The sequence below is a fragment of the Trachypithecus francoisi genome, unplaced genomic scaffold (genome assembly GCF_009764315.1).
Source record: "Trachypithecus francoisi isolate TF-2019V2 unplaced genomic scaffold, Tfra_2.0 Lachesis_group0, whole genome shotgun sequence".
NCBI classification, from domain to species: Eukaryota; Metazoa; Chordata; class Mammalia; order Primates; family Cercopithecidae; genus Trachypithecus; species Trachypithecus francoisi.
Genome location: NW_022681453.1, coordinates 77,493,633 through 77,521,116, shown reverse-complemented (window position 1 = coordinate 77,521,116; position 27,484 = coordinate 77,493,633). Strand labels below are relative to the sequence as shown.

At 37.4% G+C, this 27,484-nt stretch overlaps 1 protein-coding gene across 5 annotated transcripts in view; it reads left to right on the top strand.

The window, feature by feature from the left end:
* The first annotated feature begins 1,057 nt into the window (after positions 1-1,057).
* The window catches only part of CD96 (CD96 molecule), a 102,771-nt gene continuing 76,344 nt past the window's right edge, over positions 1,058-27,484 (top strand). For all 5 annotated transcript variants that reach the window (XR_004437117.1, XM_033211341.1, XM_033211340.1 and 2 more), the window contains exons 1-3: positions 1,058-1,290; positions 4,010-4,366; positions 19,131-19,255. Coding sequence is in view for 4 of the 5 variants with exons in the window: in XM_033211341.1 (XP_033067232.1) it covers positions 1,230-1,290; positions 4,010-4,366; positions 19,131-19,255 (543 nt within the window). In the remaining variant the exon portion in view is untranslated. The remainder of the gene's footprint in view (positions 1,291-4,009; positions 4,367-19,130; positions 19,256-27,484) is intronic.

Genomic DNA, 27,484 nt, shown 5'->3' with positions numbered 1-27,484 from the left:
ACCTGACCAAAATTATCTCCACTTCACCTGAAAAGAATTCCCATCTCAGGATTACAATTGGCCTTTTCATTTGTCTTTGGTCTTGCTAGGTGGTACCTATATCCTAGTAATGAGATTAGGGTCACAGTATATTTTAATCATTCATACGGTATGTATGAAGACACACATGTTTATTTGTAGTTATTCTTTGGCCATCAAACTTACGGTAGTCCTCAGCCTAATGCTTGTTTTCTTAATGTTGGAGGGTGATGACAGCCTATTTTATCTCAGGCTGAAAAACCAATACAATTAAATCAATCAGAGAATCATAACAGGAAATAGTCATCATGTTCTTCTACGAATAGCCAGACATTTTTACCAAGGGGTCACTTTCCTGAAACTTGTTTGCAGTTCTCTGTAAATAGAAGTAACTAGGCAGATGTTATAAGCCTAATAGCTCACTGAGGTGGGAATTCTCTGCCTTTGGATTCTGACTGTTACTGCCTTGCTTTGGCTCAGGCATGGATAAGCTCTTCCGTGGTGAGCAAAAATGGCCTCCAGCCAACCTGGTGGGAGACTTCCCTATCTGACTTCCAACCTTCCCAGACGAAGGGTAGAAAAGTAGCCCTCACTCCTCCACTCCCAGGAAATGTGCATTTCCCTGCAAGAGGAGAGACAATAACATTTGGTTTGATAGCTGACACTATTCCCTGTTACTTTTCAGATTTTATTAAAATTAAATGTGTTAATTCTTTGTTCTTTCACCCCAGGGCAATTCTGGAAAGAAAATATATCTTAAGATTGAACAGAAAAACTATTATGAAAGACACCAAGCTCACATTTGTTAAATGACTTTGTGCTCTTGAAAAGAAATGTATAAAAAGTACATTGCCAACTGCTCTGCGTGATATCCTTTGTTTGGATTTTAGACGCAGCTTGACTGACACAGAGATCCTGAATAAGAGACTCTTTGGATACTGAAAAGTCTTTTAAAGAAGGTGATATACAGATTTCAGAGAACAATTTCAACCTTGTTCTATTGAAGGGTATACTCAGTCCTGAACCACATTACTTTCCTGTCTACGTTTCATTTCCTGGGGGCTTGCCAAGTGATAAACAGACCCAGGCGTGCGTGCAAAAACCCAGATTTGGGTTTTTTTAGCACGAAGTGGGTGGCTGGGGTTTGCTTGAAAATATCAATTGACTTTGTGATCATTACGGAAATGCTGGTGTAAGGTGTTCAGAAGACAATGGAGAAAAAATGGAAATACTGTGCTGTCTATTACATCATCCAGATACATTTCGTCAAGGGTAAGACTTCCAGTTGTCCCTTCTTGTCGGATGGGCCTCTTTAGGGGCGGATGGGGCCTCTGTTCATTTAAAATGCCTTGTGACTGCTGCTGAAATTGATCACCAAAGGACAAATCATTACTAAGGGTTTCAGTCATGTATTTCAGTGGCAGGTATAGGAGAGATGCTAGAATCTAGAAATGATTACTAATGCACACTAAAAATAAGAAGGGAATGGGTCGTTTGTGCCACTGCTCTGAGGCATTTTCACCCATTTCCTTTCTAACAGGATCTCTGGAGTAATTGGGAAATTGTGTTTCTTGGAAATGAAATGCTCTCCAAATGGTAGTCAAAACAACTGCAGGAAAATTAAAAATCACAAAGCCATCAACGCTCAGAGATCCTTGCTTCACTTTTTTCTCTCTCAAGTACTCTTTTTCTTTTGGATATAACAAGTATTTCTCCTCCAAATACTAAGGTCTTTGGGAGTTGAATGCATGTTGAATTTTAATGAGGCATGTGTAGGTAGGAACCTGGGAGACAAAGTGGAATCCTTATGACAGTAGGAACAAGAGCCTAATGGGCCTATTTAAAAATAGAAGGAAGCAGGATTAGTTCTGTATTCCACAGTATGAGAGTATTATCATAAGCCTGAGTGTCTGAAGAATTAACTGTGCTTTTCAGATATAGCTATGAAAATATTAAGGAGAATTTCTAAATCAAAGAAGATTTGGAATATAATGCTGTAGATAGGATCAGAGCCATATTTTCAGGCAAAGGATAGCTCACAAGACGTTACATTAAACTGTACTAACCTCTGCCTACCAAACTTTTGCATCCACAGAAGTATGATAATTCCCATTTGTCAAGTACTTTTACTTTTAAGAGCCTTGTTTCTTCTCAGTTGCTTGTCGTCTTTTTATCTTTTCCTTTTGTGAGCTTCAGTGGTACTTGTCACAATAATATATATCATTTCTGTAGCAGGATTCCATGTTAATTCTAAAACTGAGGCCAACACTTTTGAAGGCATGTAACAGTCTCAATGCTTACCACATTTTAAGTGTCCTGTATCACTTGGTCAGACTGCTGATGGGAAAGAGACTCTACTTATGTCTAGTATTTCAGACCATCGATTAGAGGTGATACTAAGTGGAGCCTCTACCTAAGGTTAGATGAGGTCCTTTCAATCCTTATATATTGAAAGTGAAATTTCTTACTCTAATCAACTGAATTTGGGAGGCAGTTTGGGGGTTATGTGGAAGGAAAATAAAATAAAATAAAATAAGTATTAAAGTTTAAAATAATGAACATAACATAGGTAATAGTTAACATTAAGTATAGGTTACTTAGAAGTTATACGTAGGCTAAGAAATTTAAGTAGCCTCTCCCAGCATTGCTAACAAGTTGCAGCTGCGAGCTTACCTCAACCTTCCAAGCTTATTGCCTGCCTCCAGACCCCCACATATTTCTGTAACTCCTGTTTTACCTCACCCCAGCTCTGTCCAGCTTTAAGGTTGACTGGTCAAGATAGTTTTCTCAGAATTGTCAAGAGTTAAATAATTTACTGTCTTTGACTGAAACCTGTATCCTGCCTTGTTTTCCCACCTCAAATGACATATAAACAAGCCTGCTTTCTCTGTCAGAGTCAGCAGCCATTTTGGGCATGAGTCTGCTGTGGGCCTGGATGCCCAAATTAAATAAAGTTCTTTTTGGTCTCCAAAGGTCTCTTTGTCTTCCTTAGCTGGAGTTTTACTGCGACAGTTATGAGGGTTATAGAAAGACACAAACTCTCGGTAACTGAATTCGTTCTTTTACTGGAGGTGTGACATTTTTGTTTTGTTTTGTTTTTTGTTTTTTGAGATGGAGTCTCGCTCAGTTGCCAGGCTGGAGTGCAGTGGCATGATCTTGGCTCACTGCAATCTCCGCCTCTCAGGTTCAAGCGATTCTCCTGCCTCAGCCTCCCCAGTAGCTGGGACTACAGGCATGCGCCACCACGCCCAGCTAATTTTTGTATTTTTAGTAGAGACGGGGTCTCGCCATGTTGGCCAGGATGGTCTGGTTCTCTTGACCTCGTGCTCTGCCCGCCTCGGCCTCCCAAAGTGCTGGGATTACGGATGTGAGCCACTGCACCAAGCCTGGAGGTGTGACTTTGAGCATACCCCGTTTCATCTCTCTGTGCCCCAGTTTCTTCCTTGATACAAAAGGGTTAACAACATCACTTACAGCGTGTGAGGGGGATTAAACAAGATAACATATGAAAGGCCCTTGTAAACATGTATTTTTCAAATAAATTGCTATACACATATCATTTATTTTTGCAGTTTCAGAAAGCATCATGTGTATTATATTCAGCTGTTGTTTTATAACCCAAAAAGCCAATTATATTAAATGTAAGAAGAATTGTCATACTAAGTTTGCTGGTATGCTTCAATTTTCAAATAGGCTTGATTTTATTCACAGGTAGTTAGAAACCTTCAATTATGTTTTGGTCAGACCAACACAAGGATAAATATTTAGAAGTCAGTAATTTCCTCTAGCTTCTCTACGTAAATACCTCCTCGTTTATATTGTCTCATGCGTCTCTATCTGAGTCAGACGTAAGCTCTACTCTACTCCTAAAGTAGTCAGGGAAAAATTTCCTCAGTTGCTCCCCTCACCTTACTGAAGTGACTAGGGTTTTTAATTAAGAGTCATTCTATGTGAATTATTTAAACTCACAGCTCATGTTCTTCCTTTTCAGGAGTTTGGGGAAAACCATTCAACACAGAAGAAAACATTTATGCTACACTTGGCTCTGATGTCAACCTGACCTGCCAAACACAGGCGATAGGCTTCTTGGTGCAGATGCAATGGTCCAAGATCACCGATAAGGCAGACCTAATTGCTCTTTATCATCCCCAATATGGCTCCCACTGTGCCTATGGGAGTCCTTGTGAGTCACTGGTGACCTTCACAGAAACTCCTGAGAATGGGTCAAAATGGACTCTGCACTTAAGGAATATGTCTTCTTCAGTCAGTGGAAGGTACGAGTGTATGCTTACTCTGTATCCAGAGGGCATGCGGACTAAAATCTACAACCTTCTCATTCAGACACACGGTAAGCATAACTGGAAGACGGATGGAAGCACATGCTTTCACTCAGCTCTCTTCTCATTCAACAAATGTACCTTGTAAGAAAAGCAGGGTTAGGCATGGTGCTCAGCATACAAAGGCTGAGCAGAAAGAGCTACTATCTGATAAGGGAGAAAGGAAGTGACCACAGCATTTAAGCAAATAAGTGTAAACTTGTAGCAGTGATAAGCATCAATAATAAAGACTGTAACAGTCTTGTGAAGGAGCACATCACAGAGGCCATTGAAATTGTCCTTGAGTAATTAACACCATAGCTTAAGTCTAAAGAATGAATAGACGTTAACACAATTTAGGGGGTGGGGCTGAGGCAGAGTGGAATTGTGAGTAATCCCAGAGAGAGAAAAGAGCTTGCATGAAGCTCTGTGGAGTGTTTGAAGAAATGGGAAAATACCAATGGGACAGCAGTACAGCGACTAAAGCATAAGGCAGGTAAGGACCAGATCATGTTGGACCTGGTCAGATTCCCTTTTAAAAGGTTTCTATTTTGATCTCAGAACCATGAGAAGACATAGAAGTATTTCCAACAAAAGGATGGCATGACATTTATAGGCTGATTGTATTTGTGTTGTTAAAAAAAAAAAATCATACTGACTTTCCTGTGAAAATGAGGTGTAGATGAACAAGAAGGAGCAGGTGGAGACAACTCAGGAGACCATCTCAGTAGCTCAGAAAAGAAAAAGTGTTAGTTCAGGTAGATACAGAAGGAAAGTGGCAAATTTTGCACATTGGGCATAAAACAGATATGATCATAGAGTGAATATAAGAGAAGGGCAGTATGAGTGAAGGAGAGAAAGAAGTTGAAGGTGACAACTAGGTGTCTGGCATGGTGGTGCTATTCACTGTGAATGGTGGTGCTATTCACTGTGAGGGAAGGTTTGTGGGTGAATTTATGAAAGTGGTTATGGGTATACAACATTTAGTCTAGGGCAGGTAAAGGGGCAAAGGAGGCTGCTCGTCATGCAGCATTCACACCAACATAGTTTGGAGGCCTGCATTTAGAAGCGGGAATCCTAGATTTAAATTCTAGCTCCTTTCTGAATAGAAATAAATTTGACTTGGGGCCTATCGTGTAAATTCTCTGAGCCTGTTTGGAAAATGATTATAATAATGCCTGCTCTAAATTACCTGGCCCTAAAGTAAATGATTTTCATTTCTGCTAATGGAAGACAATGAAAGTGAAAGCCAACAAATGCAAAATGCACTGGCAGTGGACTGGTTCTGACTCAGGGCAAAGTGACCTGGTAATACAACAACAACAAAAAAAAAACTCGTGAAGATCATATTAAAGGGGACAGAGAGCTGCCCAGAACAAGCAACAGATATGGATTTATTACCTCCTCTCCATGTCTTATAACTTACTTGCTCTAAAAATATGCTGTTGGAACAGTCCACCTTTAGGCCAAGGTCCTATCAACTACTATCTTACAATGCCCAATTCCCTTGCTGTTTTCCAGAAAACACACTACACACACACTTCAGTTCAATTAAGGATGGAGTAGAGTGGGATTGAAGTAAAGAGAAATGGAAGACCTACATAGAACACTGTTTAGCTACACATACTTTGATTCAGGTAGCCTGTGTTTGAACATTGGCTCTATCACTTACTATACGTTTCATCATTCCCAAGTTGTTTCAAGTTTCTCACATAACAAATATGGATAATTATAGTACTTTCTTTATAGGTATCACTAGCCTGATGATTAAATGAGATAATCTGTGTAATGCACTTAAATGTATAGTTCCTGCTAAAGGATAAGAGTTTTGGCCGGGCACGGTGGCTCAAGCCTGTAATCCCAGCACTTTGGGAGGCCGAGACGGGCGGATCACGAGGTCAGGAGATCGAGACCATCCTGGCTAACATGGTGAAACCCCGTCTCTACTAAAAAATACAAAAAACTAGCCGGGCGAGGTGGCGGGCGCCTGTAGTCCCAGCTACTCGGGAGGCTGAGGCAGGAGAATGGCGTAAACCCGGGAGGCGGAGCTTGCAGTGAGCTGAGATCCGGCCACTGCACTCCAGCCTGGGCGGCAGAGCGAGACTCCGTCTCAAAAAAAAAAAAAAAAAAAAAAAAAAAAAAAAAAGAGTTTGGTAAATGGTAGTTTTCAATTAAGAGTAGTAATAATTATATTGAGCAAATTCTGTTTCTCAGTTCTGATTAGATATGAGCCCTGCTCCTTCTCTTTATATATTGACCTCATTTGGAACCCAGTAAGACATTTGCCATGTAATATTAGCACAAGTACACATTGATCTTGGCTTCATATATAGACTTTTTGGTACATACTGCCTGAACCAGTAAACAATACTGTTGCCTTACTGAGAAATTAGTGTTTCCTTCATTGAGACTTGGCAACATGGATTGATGTACCTTTTTTAGGAAATAGAATATGTGATGCCACAAAATGAAGACAGCAATGGAGAACAGATAGTATATTATCCAGAAAGGAGAATGGTGTTGCCTTTAAAGAAAATGAATTTCTTAAAATAAAGAGAACCAAAGGAGGTAAGCTTGTAGCTACTAAAAACTGCAGATCACTGGAGAGGCAGACACCATATCTCTACTTTTTGTGGTTGGAAAATTTCCAGTCTTCTGATCATAACTTTGCTGCTGTCATCTGAATCAGATGAAAAGCAACGGCCTCAGTGGTAGAGAAATGGTTCTGGTATTGTGTTTTTGGGTACAAAGGGAGTAAAATAGAAAAGAGCAAAACAGAAGGGGGACACAAATCCTTCACCACAGAGTGACCAAAAATGTTAGCCTGGTATGGAGCTACAGGGTAGGCCGCTGACTAAAAGGAGGCAGTTGCTATCTGAGAGCTCTGTCAAGTTCACAACCGATAACATATTTCCTTTTTACCCTTGACTCTTTCGATCTTCTCTTGCTGCTTCTCCTCTCACTTGTACAGTTTTCCTCTTAGGCCCCTGTGCAATCTTTAAGTTTACAAGCTAGTTGGGTAAGCAAAACACACCTGAAGTGCAAACACTAATGTAGTACATAAACAAATGCAAATTGAAGTGGTGCATAAGAACCTAATTTGAAAATGCTGAGGGACTTGAGGTATTTGGGTTGATCATCTCTTCCTGTTTCTTTTCTGTTGCCATTTGAATCATTCTCTCATGTCTGCTCACAACACAGTGTGTGTCTAAATCCTGTTCCCATGTTCCCCAAGGGCCTAGCTGTGAAAGGATTCTGTTCTCTTTTCACAATATTTTGTCTCTGTGTGTGTCTTAGTGCTCTGAGGCTGTGGGCAAGAGTGGAAATATAATAAGCAGTGTGGGGTTTGCCTCTTTTCTGCTTTCACTTGATAGGGTTTCCTCCTAGGTTAGGAGGTTTTGAGTCACTCCAAGAAATGCAGTTCTCTGAGTTAAGCCTTGGATTGTCATAATCTAGATTTCATTCATTTGAATGCTACTGGATCCCATAATGCTTCAGATTGTAAGATTCTAGTGCATTTTAAAATTTATAGTTATTAAGATCAGTTATAAGAGTATAACGTGGTTTTAATTTACTAGTTCACAGTAAATGCCTTGGTGGGCTGTTAATGTTATTGGAAGCAGTAGTAGCAGTGAGAGTGGTTGAAGAAGTCATGGTCCTGGAAGTTGTAGTAATCGTAGCAATAAAATTTTGATCCTATAATGTTGATAAGCTTGGTCTAAAGCATGTTATTATCCTGTCTAGTTTGTATTGAACCTGAATGCTGGCTCTTCTTAAATTCCTGTATTTAGTCTTTATCTAACAAGTGTTTTTGGGTGCTTACAGTGCTGGGCACCAGGCACAGAGTAGGCATATATGCATAACTGTGCTTCATGAATCACAATGTTCAATAGGAAGAAGTTGACATTCATCAAATAAGCAAACAAATAGCAAATTGCAACAGTGAGAAGTGCTCCAGAAGTGAGGAAGTAGACAGTGTATGAGAGGGTATAATAGGAAAATCAGAAAAGACTTTCTTTCCTTTCCTCTTTCCTTTTCTTTGTCCTTTCCTTTCCCCCTTCCTTTCATTTCCACCTCCGCTCCCTTACCCTCTCTTCCCCTCCCCTCCCCTCTCCTTTCCTTTCCTTTGGAAGTGCTGCTTCAACTGGAGTTAACCAAGGGAACACAGAGCTTTATAAAGAACAGGACATGCAAAGGCTCTATGGTGAAAGGAAGTTCCAGCAACTGGGTAGGCAGGGGAGATTTTAAAAGGTATTATAGCGCGAGCAGAGGGATTACAGGTGAGACAGTTGAAGATAAGATTAGAAAGACTGATTAGTCCAATTAAGGAGTTTTGTCTTCATCCTAAGAGCTGTGGGAACTAATTGAAAGGTGGTTGTTTTGTTTGATTTTTTTTGTTTTGCATTTCAAAAATGCATCTTTGTGGCTCAAGTGTAGAGAATGAATTGAAGAAGGCAGAGAGGACAGTGTGGATCAGTTAGAAGACAACAGCAGAAAGCTACATGAGAGATGCTGGTGCCATTAAGTACAGTGGCAATGAACTAGAAAGAGAGGAATGTTTAGATTAGAAACTTGTGTAGGAGATTCTCCCCACAGGATCAGTGGTGGATTGCCTATGTGAAGGGAGGAATAAAAAGCAGTGTCAAGGATGATGCTTTAATTTCTAATATGTAACACAGAAAAAATAGGGGAACATTGTATTAGGGAACACAGGAATATGATCAGATCATGCAGAAATTATTTTGCATTTCATTTTGTACATGTTGAGTTAGGCATGAAGTTGTGACATACAGAAGACGTTAGGTAAATATCTGGATATACAATTTCTGATCTAGGAGAGAAGTTTAAGCTGAAGATACAGACTAGTGAGTCATCTGAGTGTAAGTGCTAACTAAAGTTCTGGGAGTGAAAGAAATCATCTAGGAAGAGAAAATCAAACAAGAAAAGCCATGTAGCACTTCAGCAGAGTCCATGGTGACAGATGGTAATGAAGAGCAATTAAAGAGGCACAAGTAAAATCAGGAGTGAATTGGGTCACAAAAATCTAGAAACATATTACGTTAAAGGAATAGCCATCAATCATAAAGTTTCTAAGAAGATAAAATAGTTATTCAATTGTATATTAAAACATGAAATTTTTTATCACCTAACAGGAACTGTTTGGTGGCATTATGGAATGGAAGTCAGGCTGGAGGGAGAAGAGGAATGAGTGGGAGGCAAGGAAATGGAGACAGCACATTGATATGACTTTCAAGAAATCTGCCAGTAGTAACAGGAAGAGTAGAGGTGTTCAAATGCGGGATTCTGTTGATATTGCAGTAGAGATGGTGATGGCGGTTTCAATTAATAAAAGACACTTGACTGTGCTTCAAAGTTAATGGGCACGATCCAGTTTAAAAAGAGTAGTTAAATACACAGTATGGAGGATAAAATAATAAACCAAGGTTTCTAAGAAAATGGGGACAATGATACAACACAAGTAGGACTACCCTGATATTGAAAGAAAAAAAAAAAAACAGGTTTTGTTTTCTTTTTTTATTGTAACAGGAGGGAGGGAAAATAAGATGAGTGCATATAATGAGGGAGGTGCTGTCTCTATTTCTCTAAAATAGAAACAAAACCATCTTCAGCTAGAGAGAGGAAGGAAGCTTCAGAAAAGAAGATTGAGAAAGGTTTGAAAGAGCTGCTATGGATAGAAGCGAAATGAATTCACTAACTAAACACATTTGGATTTTTGGTCTGTGTTGAACATCCATTTGGGTATGGTATGAAATGGCAGTGAAAACAATTTGCATCAGGCCTTCTCCAGCAGTGACTGGCTGCTTGAGTCTGGCATTAAAAATACATAGTGAAAATACATAGTACCACATTTGGATTCCCTTTTAGATTGTTGCCAAAAGATAAAAAAGGGCAAAGGATTTGGGGTATAAGCAAAAATATTCTTGACATAATGCACTATAGAACTTTAGCTTGATAATAAGAGACACAAAGAAAAAATTAAGCTGACGGTTTGGAAAAAAGTAGTGTGATTAACTCATTAAAAGAGCTAATGAGGTTGGAGAACAGTTGAAATGGGACTAGCTGCACAAGCTGGAAGAGTAGATGTTTGTAGGTTTGAATTTGTGATTTTATAGATAGAGCAATTTTACATGATAACAAGATCCAAGATGTGATTGTGAGAGTAGATGGCTAAAATGAAGTGGAGACAATTAATGAAGATGACAGCGGGAAGAACTGAGAGTCCAGTTATTGGAGAAGTCATGTGCATGGTCACTGAAAGCACCTAGGTTATGTCAGGCTTGGAGCTGCAAAAGATTGCAATCTACATAATAACAGTTTCAAAGATAACGGAGTGTGATTGGGAGATCAGAGCAGAAGTTAACAAACTTTTTCTCTGAAGGGTCGTGCTGTGCTTTGAATATTTGTCCCCTCCAATATCATTTTGAAATTTAATTGTCATTGTAATAGTATTAAGAGATGAGATCTTCTTTTTCTACAAATTTTATTTTAAGTTCAGGGGTACCTGAGCAGGATGTGCAGGTTTGTTACATAGGTAAATGTGTGCCATGGTGGTTTGCTGCACAGATCATCCCATCACCTAAGTATTAAGCCCACCATCCATTAGCTATTCTTCCTGATGCTCTCCTTCACCCCACGGCATCCTCCGACAGGCCCCAGTGTGTGTTGTTTCCCCTCATGGGTCAGAATGATTTATAACAGAATGATTTATATTCCTTTGGGTATATAACCAGAAATGGAATTGCTGGGTCAAATGGTATTTCTGCCTCTAGGTCTTTGAGGAATGGCCATACTGTCTTCCACAATGGTTGAACTAATTTACACTCCCCTCAACAGTGTAAAAGCATTCCTTTTTCTCTGCAACCTCACCAGCATCTGTTCTTTCTTGACTTTTTAATAACAGCCATTCTGAGTGGTGTGAGACGGTATCTCATTGTGGTTTCAATTTGCATTTCTCTAATAATCAGTAATGTTAAGCTTTTTTTCATGTTTGTTGGTTGCATACATGTCTTCTTCTGAGAAGTGTTGATTCATGTCCTGTGGCCACTTTTTAATAGGGTTGTTTCTTTTCTTATAAATTTGTTTAAGTTACTTTGTAGACTCTGGATATTAGACCCCGGACCCTTTAAGAGGTGATTAGGCCATAAGGGCTCCACTCTCCTGGATAAGATTTGTGGCAATATAAAAATGTGTGTTTATCCCCCTCTTGTCTCTCTGTGGCTCTTCTGCTCTTTTGCCATGTGGGGAGCAGCATTCCTCCCTCCGAGGATGCAGCATTCAAAGTGCCATCTTGAAAGAGAACACTCGCCTCTAACCAGACACCAAAGCTGCCAATGTTTTGATCTTGGACTTTCCAGCCTCGAGAACTGAGATAAATAAATAAATATGTTTTTAAATAAGTTATCTAATCTCAGATATTCTTTTGCAGCATCGCAAAACAGACTGAAATAGTCCAGATATTAAATATTTTAGGCTTTGTGGTCCATAAAGTCTCTATCATAACCACTCCACTCTGCCACGGTAGCATAAAAAGCATCACAGAGAATATGTAAATGAATGGGCCTGACTATGTTCTAATTCAACTTTATTTACAAAAACAGGCAACAAGCCAGATTTGGCCTACAGGCCAAGTTTTGTGTCCTCTGAGTTAGAGAATAATAGCAGTGGATCAAGGAAGAAAGGCATTGTTTTGTTTTTCTTAGAATGTGTTATGTATAATTGACAATACTGGAGACGGTTTTAGGTGATTCATGAAACAATGCTGAAAGCTTTAATTGTAGAAAACTCTAAACAATATACAAAAATCACGTGGAATAATTATGAAAAGTATATAGAATAAGCTCCCACATATGGAACATACAACTTCAGCAATTATCAACTCATAGCCAATCTCTTTTATTTAAACACTTATCAACTGCTGCCTTCCAAGATTACTTTGGAGAAAACGCAAGACATCTTGTTTATTTTAGTATGAATCTTTAAAAGATAAAGATGTTGTTTTTAAAAAAAGACATAATCCACCACCAAAACTAAAAAAAAATAGTATTTAATATTATTCAATATCCCATCAGCCTCATAATGTTATATTTTGTTTTTTTTTAAATTAGGATGCAGATAAACTAGATATATTTTGATTATTTGGAAATTCCCTTTTAATCTGAAAGCTATATTACATTTGTTATTTTTCCTTTGCCATATATTTGTTGAATAAATTTGATGATTTGTCGAGCCTGGATTTTGCTCTTATAGTCCCATAGTATCTCTATGTTTTCACCTTATAGTTAGCCTTATAGACTCTAAGTTATCTTACATTCCTGATAGAGACTTGATCACATTAAGGTTTTCTTTTTTGTTTTTTGGCAAGACTACATGATAGATGATGTATAGTTACATCAGAGGCACATAATTCTGTTACATGATGTTAAGAGTCACTGGTGAGCATTCCCTGCATTCATTAAATCACTATGATTTGCCAACTAGTGATATTCTATCATTCCTTAATTTAGTAGCTTAAGTATTTCTATAAAGAGAAACTTCCTGTCATCAACTTATTACTTATTTGATGTATAGTTTGTATAAGAAAAGCAGACTAGATACTTGATTCTTTCCCTTTAATCATGAGTTTTCAAATGAGTTGGTTCACTAGTATTTTTAGAAAGTGACTCATAAGTATTTTATGTTAAGTATCATGAATTCATATGAACTTAAACATACTGGTGAATTTCAATTCATTATGGTTATTATTCTTATTCTACTGAAAATGTCCCATATATAAAACCTATTAGTCCTGTGTTGTATAAGTTACAAATATTTTCCCAGTTTGTCATTTATTCTTACTTTCTTACATTGTTTGCAATGCAGCATATTTCTTATTTTTATGAAATAAAATTTATTACTCTTTTCCCTTATTGGTCCTGATTTTAAGTTTTGGTCAAGAAAAGTTTCTTCATTTCCAAATTATATAAGAATTCACTCATAATTTCTGATACTTGCATGCTTTCTTTTATGAGCATTTAAATTTGTAATGTTAGTTTTCTGGAGCAAAATAAAAACACCTAAATCCACATTTTTATATATCTCTAATGCCTTCTTCTATATTTTCTACTTTTTTTCCCCTTCTGTGATTGAGTTAGGTATTGACCTGTTTTCCAATCATGAACTCTATCTCTATGATGTCCAATAAGTTTTTACCCCATCATATTAGTTCTTAATTTCTAATATTGTATTTGTAAGTTATTGATCACATTTGATAGATTTTTAATTTTTGATAAATTTGTCCACCTTTTGATCTACTTCCTCCCTTTCTTCTCTGTTTTCTTGAGTATGTGAAAAAGAGTTATTTTAAATCTTTGTTGGATAACTCCAAAGTCAGAAGCATTTGTGTGTCTGTTCTTACGCCTATTTTTCTCTTATTTTCTTTTTTGCAACTTGCTCCACCATATCTCCTCTAAACCACTTTGTATTATTATTTTAAATATACTGCATCTATATGAAACTATAAAGTGCACATATATAATAATATATGTATTAAACTCAACAATTCAGTGTTAAATTAAGGATTTAAAGCAGCAGTACCCAACTTTTTGACACTAGGGACCAGCATGGAAGACAGCTTCCACAGACTGAGGTGGAGGGGGATGGTTTGGAGATGATTCAAGTGTATTACATTTATTGTGCACTTTATTTCTATTATTGTTACATTGTAATATATAATGAAATAATTATACAACTCACCATAATGTAGAATCAGTGGGAGTCCTGAGCTTGTCTTCCTGCAACTAGATGGTCCCGTCTGGGGGTGATGGTAAACAGCAACAGATCATCAGGCACTAGATTCTTATAAGGAGCACACAACCCAGATCCCTCGCATGTGCAATTCACAATAGAGTTCACGTTCCTATGAAAATCTAAGGCAGCCATTGATTTGATAGGACACAGATCTCAGGTGGTAATGTGAGTGACAGGGAGTAGCTGTAAATATGGATGAAGCTTTGCTTACTCACACACTACTCACCTCCTGCTGTGTGGCCTGGTTCCTTAACAGGCCACAGACCAGTACCAGTCCATGGCCCAGGGGTTAAGGACCCCTGATTTAAAGAATTTCATGTTCTTTAATGAAATTAAGAGAAGAGAAAAGAAAAATAAATATATGTATGGTTTTTATTTACTCACATATAAAGACTACACATATAATTTTTCATATTTACTCATGTATTTACCATTTTTTGTGCTCTTTATTTTACCCCATGATTTGGAGTTACTGTTTGTTGTCATTTCTTTTCAGCCTGAAGAACTTTAGTATTTCATGTAAGACAAATCTACTTGCAATGAATTCTTTCAGATTTTTTCATTTTTAATTTTAAAGGATAATTTCACTGGATATAGAATTCAGAGTGGGTTGTTTCTCTTCCTTTTAGCATTTTGAATATATATTTCGACCTCCATTATTTCTGATTTAAATGAGCCACTAGTTATATTATTAGTCTGCTGAATGGAGTGAGCTTTTGTTTTTGTTTGTTTGGTTGGTTGGTTTTTGCTCCTTTCAATTCTACTTTTATAATTTATTCTTTCTTTTAGGCTTTCAGAAGTTTGATTATGATGTGTCTACATGGGTGTCTCTTTGAGTTTGTCCTATTCAAGTTTTGTTAAAGTTCTTGGATACGTAGATTAATTTTAAGAAAGTTTTTTGGCCGGGCGCGGTGGCTCAAGCCTGTAATCCCAGCACTTTGGGAGGCCGAGACGGGTGGATCACGAGGTCAGGAGATCGAGACCATCCTGGCTAACACGGTGAAACCCCGTCTCTACTAAAAAAAATACAAAAAACTAGCTGGGCGAGGTGGCGGGCGCCTGTAGTCCCAGCTACTCGGGAGGCTGAGGCAGGAGAATGGCGTAAACCCGGGAGGCGGAGCTTGCAGTGAGCTGATATCCGGCCACTGCACTCCAGCCTGGGCGGCAGAGCAAGACTCCGTCTCAAAAAAAAAAAAAAAAAAAAAAAGAAAGTTTTTTAATAATCAAATATGTGAAGTTTTTGGCCATTCTTTCTTCAAATATTTGATCCATCCCCCTACTCTTTCACTTCTTTTTCTATTACTCCTGTTTCATGTATGTTAGCATACTTGATACTGTCCTATATGGCTCTGAAGAGAGCCATATTGTTTTCATTTCCTTCAATCCTTTTTCTCCCTTAAGATTAGATAATTTATATTGAACAATGTTCAAATACACTAATTCTTTATTCAGTCGTCTCAAATTTGCTATTGAGAACATCTAGTAAATTTTTTATTTTTGTTACTGATATTTCAACTCTAAAATATAAATTTGCTTCATTTTATAATTTTCTATTTCTCTGTTAACATTTCCTATTTATTGAGTCATTGTCATATTTTGCTTTAATACTTTGAGTAGACTAATAATAGCTTCTTTGAAGTCTCTTAAATTCAACACCCGGGTTCACCCAGATTCAGCTGCGATTACTTTTTTCCTGATTATGGGTCACACATTCCTGTTTCCTCCATGTCTCATAAGTTTTTGTTGAAAACTGGACATTTAAAATATATATATATATTTTTATAGATAGAGCGTAGAATATATATATATATATATGTTGCAACTCTATATTCTGTCTTATTTAGGTTCATTTTGTTTCATTTTAGTAACTTATCTGTGCTTAAATTGAATGTCTCCTTTGCAGTGCAAGGCCATTGATCTCTCTGCTCAGATTTTTATACTAATAGTTATTTTTAAATTTGGCTCACAGGAAGTTGCCCCTGCATTGGCAAAGCCTCTTTATTGGTCCATTAATGATTTTGGCAAAAGTTATGCTCTAACACCTTAAACCAATTAGGCTTCCACTCTTTTTACATAGATTTATGTGTCCATCAGGGAGTGCATTCAAAGTTGCAGCTAATTATCCAGACTTCCTGGGCTTTTACATTTTGCTACACTCTTTCGGGTCTCCCCCACTCAGTGTGTAGTTTTCTAGTGATGGTACAATCTATGAAGTCCTTATTATCAAGACATGACAACAAAGTAAATAAAAACTACAGCCAAATTATTCAAAATGAGCTAAAAGAAATAAAATGATGTAAATTGTGCTCAGGCTAGGTTTTCTAGAGTGTTCAGTATCCCTAAAGTTACCTCTTCTGTTATTTTAAAGATAAGTATTTTACCATTGTACTTTCTGAGTGTATTTCCTTTGCTTCTATCCCTCACGTTTACCTAAATTGCCTCTTTGATTTCTCTTATTGGACCTGTCCTGTTTTATTGGATTCTATGTCCAGCAGTTTTTTCTCCCCATAGCATGTGTCCTGAGAAGTCCTTTCTGCTCCAGCACTGACAACCTTTTTCTTATTTTTCTTGAAGACACTGGTGATTTGGTGTCTGCAAACTCTCTTCTCCATTTCAGCTACTATTCTTGGATTAATCTACCTGTCTTTCCAGTGATTACCTGTTACTAGACAGAGGGAGGTAGTGTGGGTTCTCTAGTTCTAAGATCCATCACAAGCCCAGTTGACCTTCCTCTATTTCTTTCTGCACAGTTGCTGATAACACAGTGGTTCAGTGGATTTTTCCAATTAAGAGGGATGTGTTATTATTTAGTGTTCTTGTAAATGTGGTCTATATATTTTTAGTTTTGTTACCCTATTTATCTTCTTTGTTTTTATAGAGAGTTTCTGGTATATTCAAAAAGTAATGCAACTTATACTGCCAGCTTCCCAGATTCGGGACAAAGTTTACAAAAATACAATACTTATGTATTTGATTGATGTTTATTAAAATATAACTAACATTTCGATTGCATGGACTTCAGAGATATTCAGTATATTTTAAAGAAATATATATATATGTAAAACAATTACAATAATTTAAGAATAAAATTAAATAGTAGTAATGATCATATGCAAATATGGCAAAAAAAATATGATAGTAGAGATGGTATACAAACAACTCCATTTGGAAGTGCTGTGATAGCTAAGTGATTTTTTTCCCCTTATGGGACAGGGTTCTTTTTTTCAATTATGGGCTTGGAGTACTATTTGGAAAGAGCAGTGGAGAGCAAAGAAAGCACTGATCCACCTCCAGAACTTGAGGAATTAGAGTGCAAGAAATGCTGTGGGGATCTGGTTTTAATTAGGAAAAGGAGGAGGAAAGAGTTACCAGTAAAAAAGATAGATGATATTGATAAGAGATTAAAATATAACAAAGATCTAAAGGCTAGATATAAAATTTATAAACTGAGAAACATGCCATTAAAAATGTATACTGTTATATAGCATATATTTATATATAATATTTTTAGACCTAAATTGATGCTTTAATCTTCAGTTTCATTTTCCTTGATCAGAGAGACTATAAAACTTCATAACCTAGCCTTTTCTTTTTATTTTGATGGACTAATATATAATATATATAACATATATATGTTATATATATATGCACACACACAATGTTAGTAGCAATAAAAATGTTCATACTCAATGATCCATTAATTATACTTCTGAGAATTTATCTTAAGCAGCTGAATGGTCAGAAGAAAGCTATTAGCATAAGGATGATCCTTGCTATATAGCGTGTAATGGTTTAAAATAAAGTAAAAAATCCAAACTGAAAGAGCATAATGATTCAATAATTGGAAATGACTAAATGAATGATGATTAGTATATATGATAAAATGACACAAAGCCCCTATAACTTTAAATCACCAATAGTTCAAGAATCACACAAAACATTTTAAAGTAACAATATACATAACATTCATTGGTAAATAGGATTGCAGACTATGAGAAAATGTGTGTGTATGCAAACAAGATTTGAATAGATATAGAAAAAAGAATATAAGATTTTTAGGATATTTGAATGACAGAGTTGCCTTTATTTATAAATTTCTTTTGATGTTATAGTTTAGTCACAAATTTTTATGTATGTATATAAAACTTTCCCAGTAGGAGAGATTACAAAATGGATATTTATCTTCTATTACCTTAAAAATGAAAATAATGAACACTGCTTCCTCAAAGTTTCCTTATATATTTTTGTGTAGTTCCTTTATGGGAGGAATGTTTATAAGCTCTGAGAAGACTATTAGATATGAAGACTGTAAAAAGATCAGCTTTTTAGGGCAGTGAAACTATTATGTATGATACTATAATGGTGGATACATGTCATTATACATTTGTCCAAACCCATAGAATGTATAAAATTAAGAGTAAACCCTAATATAAACTATGAACTTTGGGTGATAATGATGTGCCAGTGTGGGTTCATTAATTTTAACAAATGTACGGCTGTGGAACAGGATGTCCACAGTTGGGGAGGTTGTGGGGTGGGTAGAGGAAGTAGATACACTGGAAACTTTGTACTTTCTGCTCAATTTTGCTGTGAACTTAAAACTACTCTAAAAAATAAAGTCCAACAAAATAAAAAGACAATTAAGGCTAGGTTATGAAGTTTTATATTCTATCTGATCAAGGAAATGGAACCTGAAGATTAAAGCACCAATTTGGGGCTAAAGCAGAGGAACACACCAAATGAGTTTGATACTGTTAGGGTCATTTCCTTGTAATTTTTCAGTGTTTAGCAACAATTCTGTGCTCCTCAGTGACTCCGTTTAGCCACTTATACAATGAGGGCTATGGTGGGAGTTGGCCTCTCTGCTTCATAGGTGTACCCTGAGGATAGATGAATCCCTGTACTAAAACTGTTTTTGTCTCTTTGATAAAAAGCACTTTACAAACCAATCAGAGATTCATATATTTTCTACCTTATGTTTTGTTACAGTTACACCAGATGAGTGGAAAAGCAACCATACAATAGAAATAGAGATAAATCAGACTCTGGAAATACCATGCTTTCAAAAGAGCTCCTCAGAAATTTCATCTGAGTTCACCTATGCATGGTTGGTGGTAAGTGTTGCCCTTTTCAGTGAATAACCGCAATGGTCTTTAAACATTAATGAAGTAAAATGAATAAGCAGTAATAATAGGGAAGGAAGCATACAAATGATAGGCAGGCATTATGCCAGTGGTGGGAGGAGGGGTAGGGAAGGAAGGAGAGGACACTCATATTCCTTCTCACAGGCAAGCCTCTGAGTCTATGAATGCAATGAATTAATTTATAAATTTGCTTCTAAAGATTGATTTTTATTTCTATCTACATACCAAACCACGATTACAGAAACAACAAAGTGTGATAGTGCCCTAGAAAGGAGCCATATTCAGTAGAAACCCCTACTCACAAATACTTATTTCACAAGCAACATATGCAGAGCTACAGACTCCCTTTTCCAAAAACCCTTATTACTGCATCCTGGGAAATATCCAACATTGGCTTAGATTGGGTAGCACAGACTCTAATGCTTGTGAAATATAAGCAGCAAATGTATATGAGACAAGCAGGACTTGTATAAGAAACAGTCACTGCCCAGCTCTATTAATGCCACAGGGAGCCACAGGTCTATAGTTGCCATGCCTTCTCATTTAAAAAAAAAAAAAAAAAAAAGCCAGAAATCTGGATTTTTATGAAAAATTTTCCAATTTTAAAAATGATGTGTAGAGCAAAAATAAATACTGGTCTATTATTTTGCTAAGGCACTGTAAGGTATAACCCTAGTTATAAATTTTTAAAATTCCACTGAGTATTCACTTTGGCAGTTATGGTGGGCTGACTATTAAGTTGCTTAACGAGTCCTGTGTGATGACTAAACTCTCCCACTACTTTTCTCTCCTTGAAATACTGCAGAATTCATCTATACAGATCTTCATCTAATTGGATTTATGATTTAATTTGGCCTATCCCTTAACATAACTGCATCATTTATCCACTTTGTCTGCCTTTGTTATTTTATCATTAGTCTACACTATTCTGCCTAATGCATCAGTTTATTTTTAAAATCTAAATTTAATCTTAAAAACTAAAATTGTCTGAGCTTTTTGTCATAACAGATAAACAAAATCAACATGAGGATAATATTAAATATGAAAGAATTGTGTCATTATAACTTTAATGTTAGTCAATCAAATGGCAGCCAACTACTAACCAGTGTATATAGTAAACCCCTAAAACTGTTAAAAGCAAATGACAACAAAGAGACAAACACAATTATAGAGGTGACCATAAACATGATTTCAAGAATCACATAACAGGGCATTCATTTAGATGATACAGAATATGATTATTGTATGTTAGTTTTTATATTTTTGTCAAAATGAAAACAAGATTTAAAAATTCTTATTAAACTCACGGATCCTCATGAATATAACAGCTGGCACAATTTGGAAAATACTGTGATTCAGATGGTTGATTATTCACATTACAAGCTACCTAGATTTTTGTGGACAGTCTTGGAAACTAGACCCTATATATAAAAATATTTCCTTGGGTTTGTGCCAAACCCGAAATAATTGACTTGTACGAAGAACTTTAAATACAACCTACTGATAATTTTTCACTGTCTAGCTATTTTTCAGATAGTAAGTAATAAAAAGAATTATATTTTAAAATAACTTTCCCAAATGGTTGTAAAACCTACAGTGTCTCTTTGTCATCTGTCACAAAACACATTTGCCCTTTTATAAGATTTGCTTTCCAAAAAGTAAGGCTTCCTGGACATTATGCCTATCATTAGGATGAGTATAAGTCCATTGTTCTTAACAAACATGATGCAACATACTTCTGAGAAAAAAGTTAAGAAGTGAGATAATTTCAGGAGAACAGAAACGTACTATACTAAACCTTTTAGTAATGAAATGCATACCTTGCTTCAATATTTTCCCCCAACAGCAGAAAGTTCCTATCCCAATTATCACAGATTTACCAACAATGGCAACTGGTTTAATAAAGTTTTACTGTACATATTTTTACTGTAGTGTTCTTATCTTGTCTCATGGGTATGTAATCTGTTTTTCTAAACAAATGCAAAGCCTTCAGTGTGTGTCTTTTATGTGACTCTGAGCTTCTCCTGGACAAAAAGTTGTATCGCTCATTTTAAAAATCTCTAGCATCTAGTATAGAGTCCAGAACATGGGTACTCATAAATACTTAATAAATACTTGAATTAATTTGTTTCTATTTGTCCTCTTTCCCCACAGTCTTATTCATTGTTCTCATATTAAATTGATGATCACTAAATTCATGCTGTTTGATTGTTTACTGAGTGGCAGCTCATTAAGTCTCAAAGACTTGACGACTGATGAGTCACCGTGTATCAAGTAGCTGCCTTTAAAGAAACTAAGAAGGCCATATAGACATTACCTTTGGATTCTGCCAGGATCTTTAGAGTAAATGAATGCCAGAGAGTGCACGTAAGGTCACACAGTGAGAGGGTGAATCTTAGACATCCACTAGAACCTCAAGCCATGCTGCCACTTTAAAGAATACATCATGATACAGACAACTTGAAGAATCTTTCTAAAGAAACCTTTCTTCAAAGGGAACATGGTGTTGGCAAATGTGCTAATTAAAATCCTATAGTGCATGTCCTTTCAAAATGTCCTCTCATTTACATCTATGCCCCACACTGTTGATGGCTGTAGGATTCGGCCAGTCTTTTAAACCAAATAATGTCCTTAAAAAGTAGATTACATAGGGTGGTTATAGTCTCCCTTAAAGGAGAACAAACTTCCTAAATAAATGGAGAGAACAAACTGCCTGACAGTGCACAACCCACACCCTGGGCTCATGGTTAGAACATCCTACAGCAAGGAGGTAAAGGAGTGGAAAGGAAAAATCCCCACATGCATGCAAGTGCAGAAACCCATGATTACTGTCTTTGGGCTGTTCCATGCTCATTATAATAGTAAAAAATACACCCATGAGTAGAGATTTAAGATGTTAATGAGACATGCCATGTATCTACCAGCATGTACAACGATAGCACATGCACATCCAGAGGAGCATCCAGAACGTGCTTAATAGCAACACACCTTCCTACCCCTTCATGAATAATCATATGAAACTCACAAAGGGAGTTTCTCTAGTGTCAGTCAGCATCGTCTCACCTTTTTTTTTTTTTTTTTTGAGACGGAGTCTCGCTGTGTCGCCCAGGCTGGAGTGCAGTGGCGCGATCTCGGCTCACTGCAAGCTCCGCCTCCCGGGTTCCCGCAATTCTCCCGCCTCAGCCTCCGAGTAGCTGGGACTACAGGCGCCTGCCACCGCGCCCGGCTAGTTTTTTGTATTTTTAGTAGAGACGGGGTTTCACCGTGTTAGCCAGGAGGGTCTCGATCTCCTGACCTCGTGATCCGCCCGCCTCGGCCTCCCAAAGTGCTGGGATTACAGGCTTGAGCCACCGCGCCCGGCCCGTCTCACCTTTGAGTAGCCCCCTGTGATCAGCGGTGAGTGTGCTTTTGCTTCGCAGTAAGCTCTCTTACCTCCTTTCACTTTGAACTTGCTCTCAAATTCTTTTGTGCGGTAAAGTTGCTCTCAAATTCTTTTGTGCGGTGAAGTCAAAAACAAACTGGTGCCACTGGCAACACTTATGTTAGGGAAGAAGCTACAACTCTTAGTATCATAATTGCTACATGTCTGCAAAGGACATAAATATTCCAGCCAATCCATATTTGTGGTCTTTAATCTCTTTTTAAACTAATAATAATAATCATAATGATAAGTCTATTGTTCTTACAAACATTATATAATCTCTTTAGAAAGAGATTACAACATAAAAGTGATGAAGGTGAGCTCAGGAGAGCAGAAACTTCCTATACTGAACTCTGGGAAGCTTCAAAGGCCTTCTGACCCAAGTGACGCATGAAACCTTGGAAACAATTTACAAACTAAAATTATCTAAGTCACTGAAAAACGAAAGTGATGTCTTCCTGTATGGGTAATTTTATAAAAGCTAATTAATTCAATCATGACCCTCATAGGAAAGGTTATTATTGGGATTCTGTCTTATAAAATAAACTCTTATGCTACATGTGCCTGATCTCACGCTAAGGCTGTGTTAAATGTGTTAATGGGACACAATCTGTATTTTGGGAAGTTATATTGCAGGACTGGGAATACACTGAGGTAGACAGACATCAGGTGCAAATGGAGGGTGTATCTAACATTCATCCAGCATGAGGGGTAACTAAGTAAACACAAAGGGTTAACCCTTTAATGAAGACTAATAATCTATGTGAATGGAGGAGTGATGTATAAGAAATCCTAGAATATGTGTATTTAGATGGGATGCAGTTGGAAGCTAAAAAATAAGTGATATTTTTCCCATTTTATGCACTGGGACATAAGCATATAGTCATTAAGGAAATTTGGCAGTCTTATTCTGGAAGCTTCTAAATATACTCTAATATTCTGTTTTCATAGCATACTATCGTCCTTATTTCCCACAGCATAAATTTCAGTTCAGTCCAATAAACATATGTGAATCTGTTTTGAACCCTAAGTCCTGTAGGGATACAAAATTTTATTGGACGTATTTCCTGCCATGGCATATACCTTTAATAAAAATGTAAAAAATGGCAGCATGGGAAAAATAGTTCAATTCCGACTAGATGGACCTGGAAAAGCTTCTTAGAAAAGGTTATATTTGAGCTGGATAATTAAATAGTTGACTGGCAAAAGACAGACTTACACTACACCAAGGCCCTGGGAACTTTAAGTACAAATTGGTAGTGCAGACGGGAAAATGTGTATGAGGAAATATTTGTTTCCAAAGTCAGTGAACATAAAGAAATTCATGATTTTTCTCTTTAAAATCATGAAGAGAAGGACAAGAATATTTCCAATTCAAACAATTCAACATTAGTGACCAAAGCACATAACTACAGATGCTCATCTATCTTAAAATTTTTATGTATATCTTCAATATGCTCTTATTTAATATTTGTGCTATTTATGTTAAAAGGTAAATGGTACTCTAGACAATGTTTATTATGCTTATGGATGTCTCACTATTCAGAAAACAAAACTGTAACCTCTTACCTGATGGCAGCTGATTCTAATTGTCTTTAATAAAAAAATAAAGTGCTAGCCGAACTGCAAAGTGTTGATAACCAACAACAATGATTAGAAATATATTGTTCTGGTGCTCTACAAAATGGACGTAGGAAGCTTTGCAAGCAGCTTGCTTTGACAGCACTGACTGGATGGAGAATAAATGGAGGAAATGTGAAGATAGGAAACAGTTCGGAGAAAAAAGGAGTAGCAATCAATACAGTTAACAGCAGTTATCGAATAAGCTCTGTACACTCAGCACCTGCCACGTGATGTGGTCAGTGCAGCCAGCTTTGACATGGAGCTGGTTTCAAGGAGCTCAGGATAGCTCAGAGATGAAATATCATCACTAAATCAAGGAGGCTGAACATGCCAAGTCTGAAAACCTGAAATTATGTTCCAAAATCTGAAACTTTTTTAGCACACACATGATGCTCAAAAGAAATGTTCAGGCCGGGCGCGGTGGCTCAAGCCTGTAGTCCTAGCACTTTGGGAGGCCGAGACGGGCGGATCACGAGGTCAGGAGATCGAGACCATCGTGGCTAACACGGTGAAACCCCGTATCTACTAAAAAATATTTAAAAATTAGCCAGGCGAGGTGGCGGGCGCCTGTAGTCCCAGCTACTCTGGAGGCTGAGGCAGGAGAATGGCGTGAACCCGGGAGGCGGAGCTTGCAGTGAGCTGAGATCCGGCCGCTGCACTCCAGCCTGGGCGACGGAGCAAGACTCCGTCTCAAAAAAAAAAAAAAAAAAGAAATGTTCAATGGCTTATTTCAGATTCCAGATTTTCAGATTTGAGATGTTCAACTGGCTTAATGTAAATATTCCAAAATCCAAAACAATCTGAAGCCTGAAACACTTCTGATACCAAGCATTTCAGGTAAGGGACACTCAACCTGTAGTACAAACATTCCTCTTCTAAATTCAAAATTTTGATTCTAGTTCAAAAACAAAGCCTCAATGACTTATTTTAGAATTTGTCAAGTACTTAAGGGACATATAACAGCAGTTTCATGATTCACTATGATCCATTTCAGCCCTTATCATGCTAATTATTTTATTAAGCTCCTATACATAATTTAATTATGCATTTGTTTATTTTCTGTGGCTCCTGATTTTCATATTTGTTTGTGTGTGTGTGTTTGTTCTTCTCCTTAAGTAGTTTTTTTAGTGCAAAAAATCTATTTAAAAATTGTATTTAAAAATTAATTTTTTTAGATTTTTTTTTTTTTAGGCAGGGTCTGACTTTGTTGCTCAGGCTGGAGTACAGTGACATAATCTTGACTCACTACAGCCTTGACCTCCCCAGGCTCAGGTGATCCTCCCACATCAGCCTCTTGAGTAACTGGTACAGCAGGCATGTGCCACCACACCCGGCTAATTTGTTTGTATTTTTAGAAAAGACAGGGTTTTACCATGTTTCCCAGGCTGGTCTTGAACTCCTGAGCTCAAGCAATCCACCAGCCTTGGCCTCCCAAAGTGCTGGAATTATAGGCATGAGCCACCAAACTCAGCCCTTAAGTAGATTATATGTAGGAAAGGCAAAGACTGTTTCTTCTACTACTTTTGTGAGACTGTATATAGCAAAGTCATTAACAATGTGACTTTTGGAGGGAAATTGCTGTTTTCAAGACCTGGATCTCCACTGCTTACTAGTTATGCGACCTAAGGGCTGGGATTAGAATGAAGCAAGTAAGGCTCTTAATCTTGGGAGCAAAATTTAAGAGAGCACAAAAAAATTAGCAATCAAGATAAATATTTTAATACAATATTTTAAAAAAACAGAAGTTAGGGAAAATCCGTGATGAACAAAATATCAAATTTGTAAATAAAGGCAGACTGTTGCTTGTGTGCTTTTGAGACCTTACTACATTTATATTGTTTAAAGAACAGTATTTTCAATCAACTTGTTGTTCCTGGGCTTCATGGCCATTTTGTACCCCAAGGGCTAGTGTATAAGGTTGACACTGGCAAGAGAGCAGATTGAGCTATTCATGACTTTATAACTGTCTTAGTCTATTTTGTGTTGCTGCATATAACAGAATATCTGAAGCTGAGAAATTTATAAACAGAAATTTATTCTCTCACAGTTCTGGAGGCTGGAAAGTCCAAAATCAAGGTGCCAGCAGGTTAGAACCTGGTCTCTGTGCTTCCAAGATGGCACCTTGAATGCTGTATTCTCCAGAGAGGACAAAAAAATTGTGTCCTTAGATGGCAGAAGAGCAGAAGACAGAGAACTCACTACTACAAGCACTTTGTACAGAGGCATTAATGCATTTATGAGGGCAGAGCCCTTTAGATCTCCCATTAGGCTTCTCCTCGCAACACTGTGCCATTGGGGATTAAGTTTCCATATGAGTTTTGGAAGGGACAAAAACATTCAAACCATAGCAGTGAATCTCCATAATTCCCCAATTTAGCCAGGCACATAATGAATACTCATGAAATAGCAGGTTGATCATAGGCTGGACTAGATAATAACAAGCTTGTATTATTGAACATCTATTAAGTGTCAGGACTAGAGTAAGTATATCATATATGTTAGCTCATTAAATCTATATTTCCCATTAAAATGTGAGAGTCTACCAAGGTGTGAATCCATAAAGTTTTAGAAATACTTATTAATAATTTTTAAAGCGGGCAATTTTTTTCTTTGAAGAATAGGAAGAGAAAAACCTGGTAGAGGCCGGGCGCGGTGGCTCAAGCCTGTAATCCCAGCACTTTGGGAGGCCGAGATGGGCAGATCACGAGGTCAGGAGATCAAGACCATCCTGGCTAACATGGTGAAACCCCGTCTCTACTAAAAAATACAAAAAACTAGCAGGGCGAGGTGGCGGGCGCCTGTAGTCCGAGCTACTCAGGAGGCTGAGGCAGGAGAAAGGTGTAAACCCGGGAGGCGGAGCTTGCAGTGAGCTGAGATCCGGCCACTGCACTCCAGCCTGGGCGACAGAGCAGCGAGACTCCGTCTCAAAAAAAAAAAAAGAAAAACCTGGTAGAAATAAGATTGTCACATGCAGGTTCTAGCCTCCACCAGTCTGTTTCCTGAAGACTAGGGTAGCTGAGAGCATTATTATCAAGTAGGAGTTGAGATATGCTCTAAACATCTATCACCAAAAGTGGGTCAATATGTCATACAAAGGCCCCTTTCAATCAGCAAATTGCCCACACCCCTGTAATCTACAACTCACATGAAAGGTT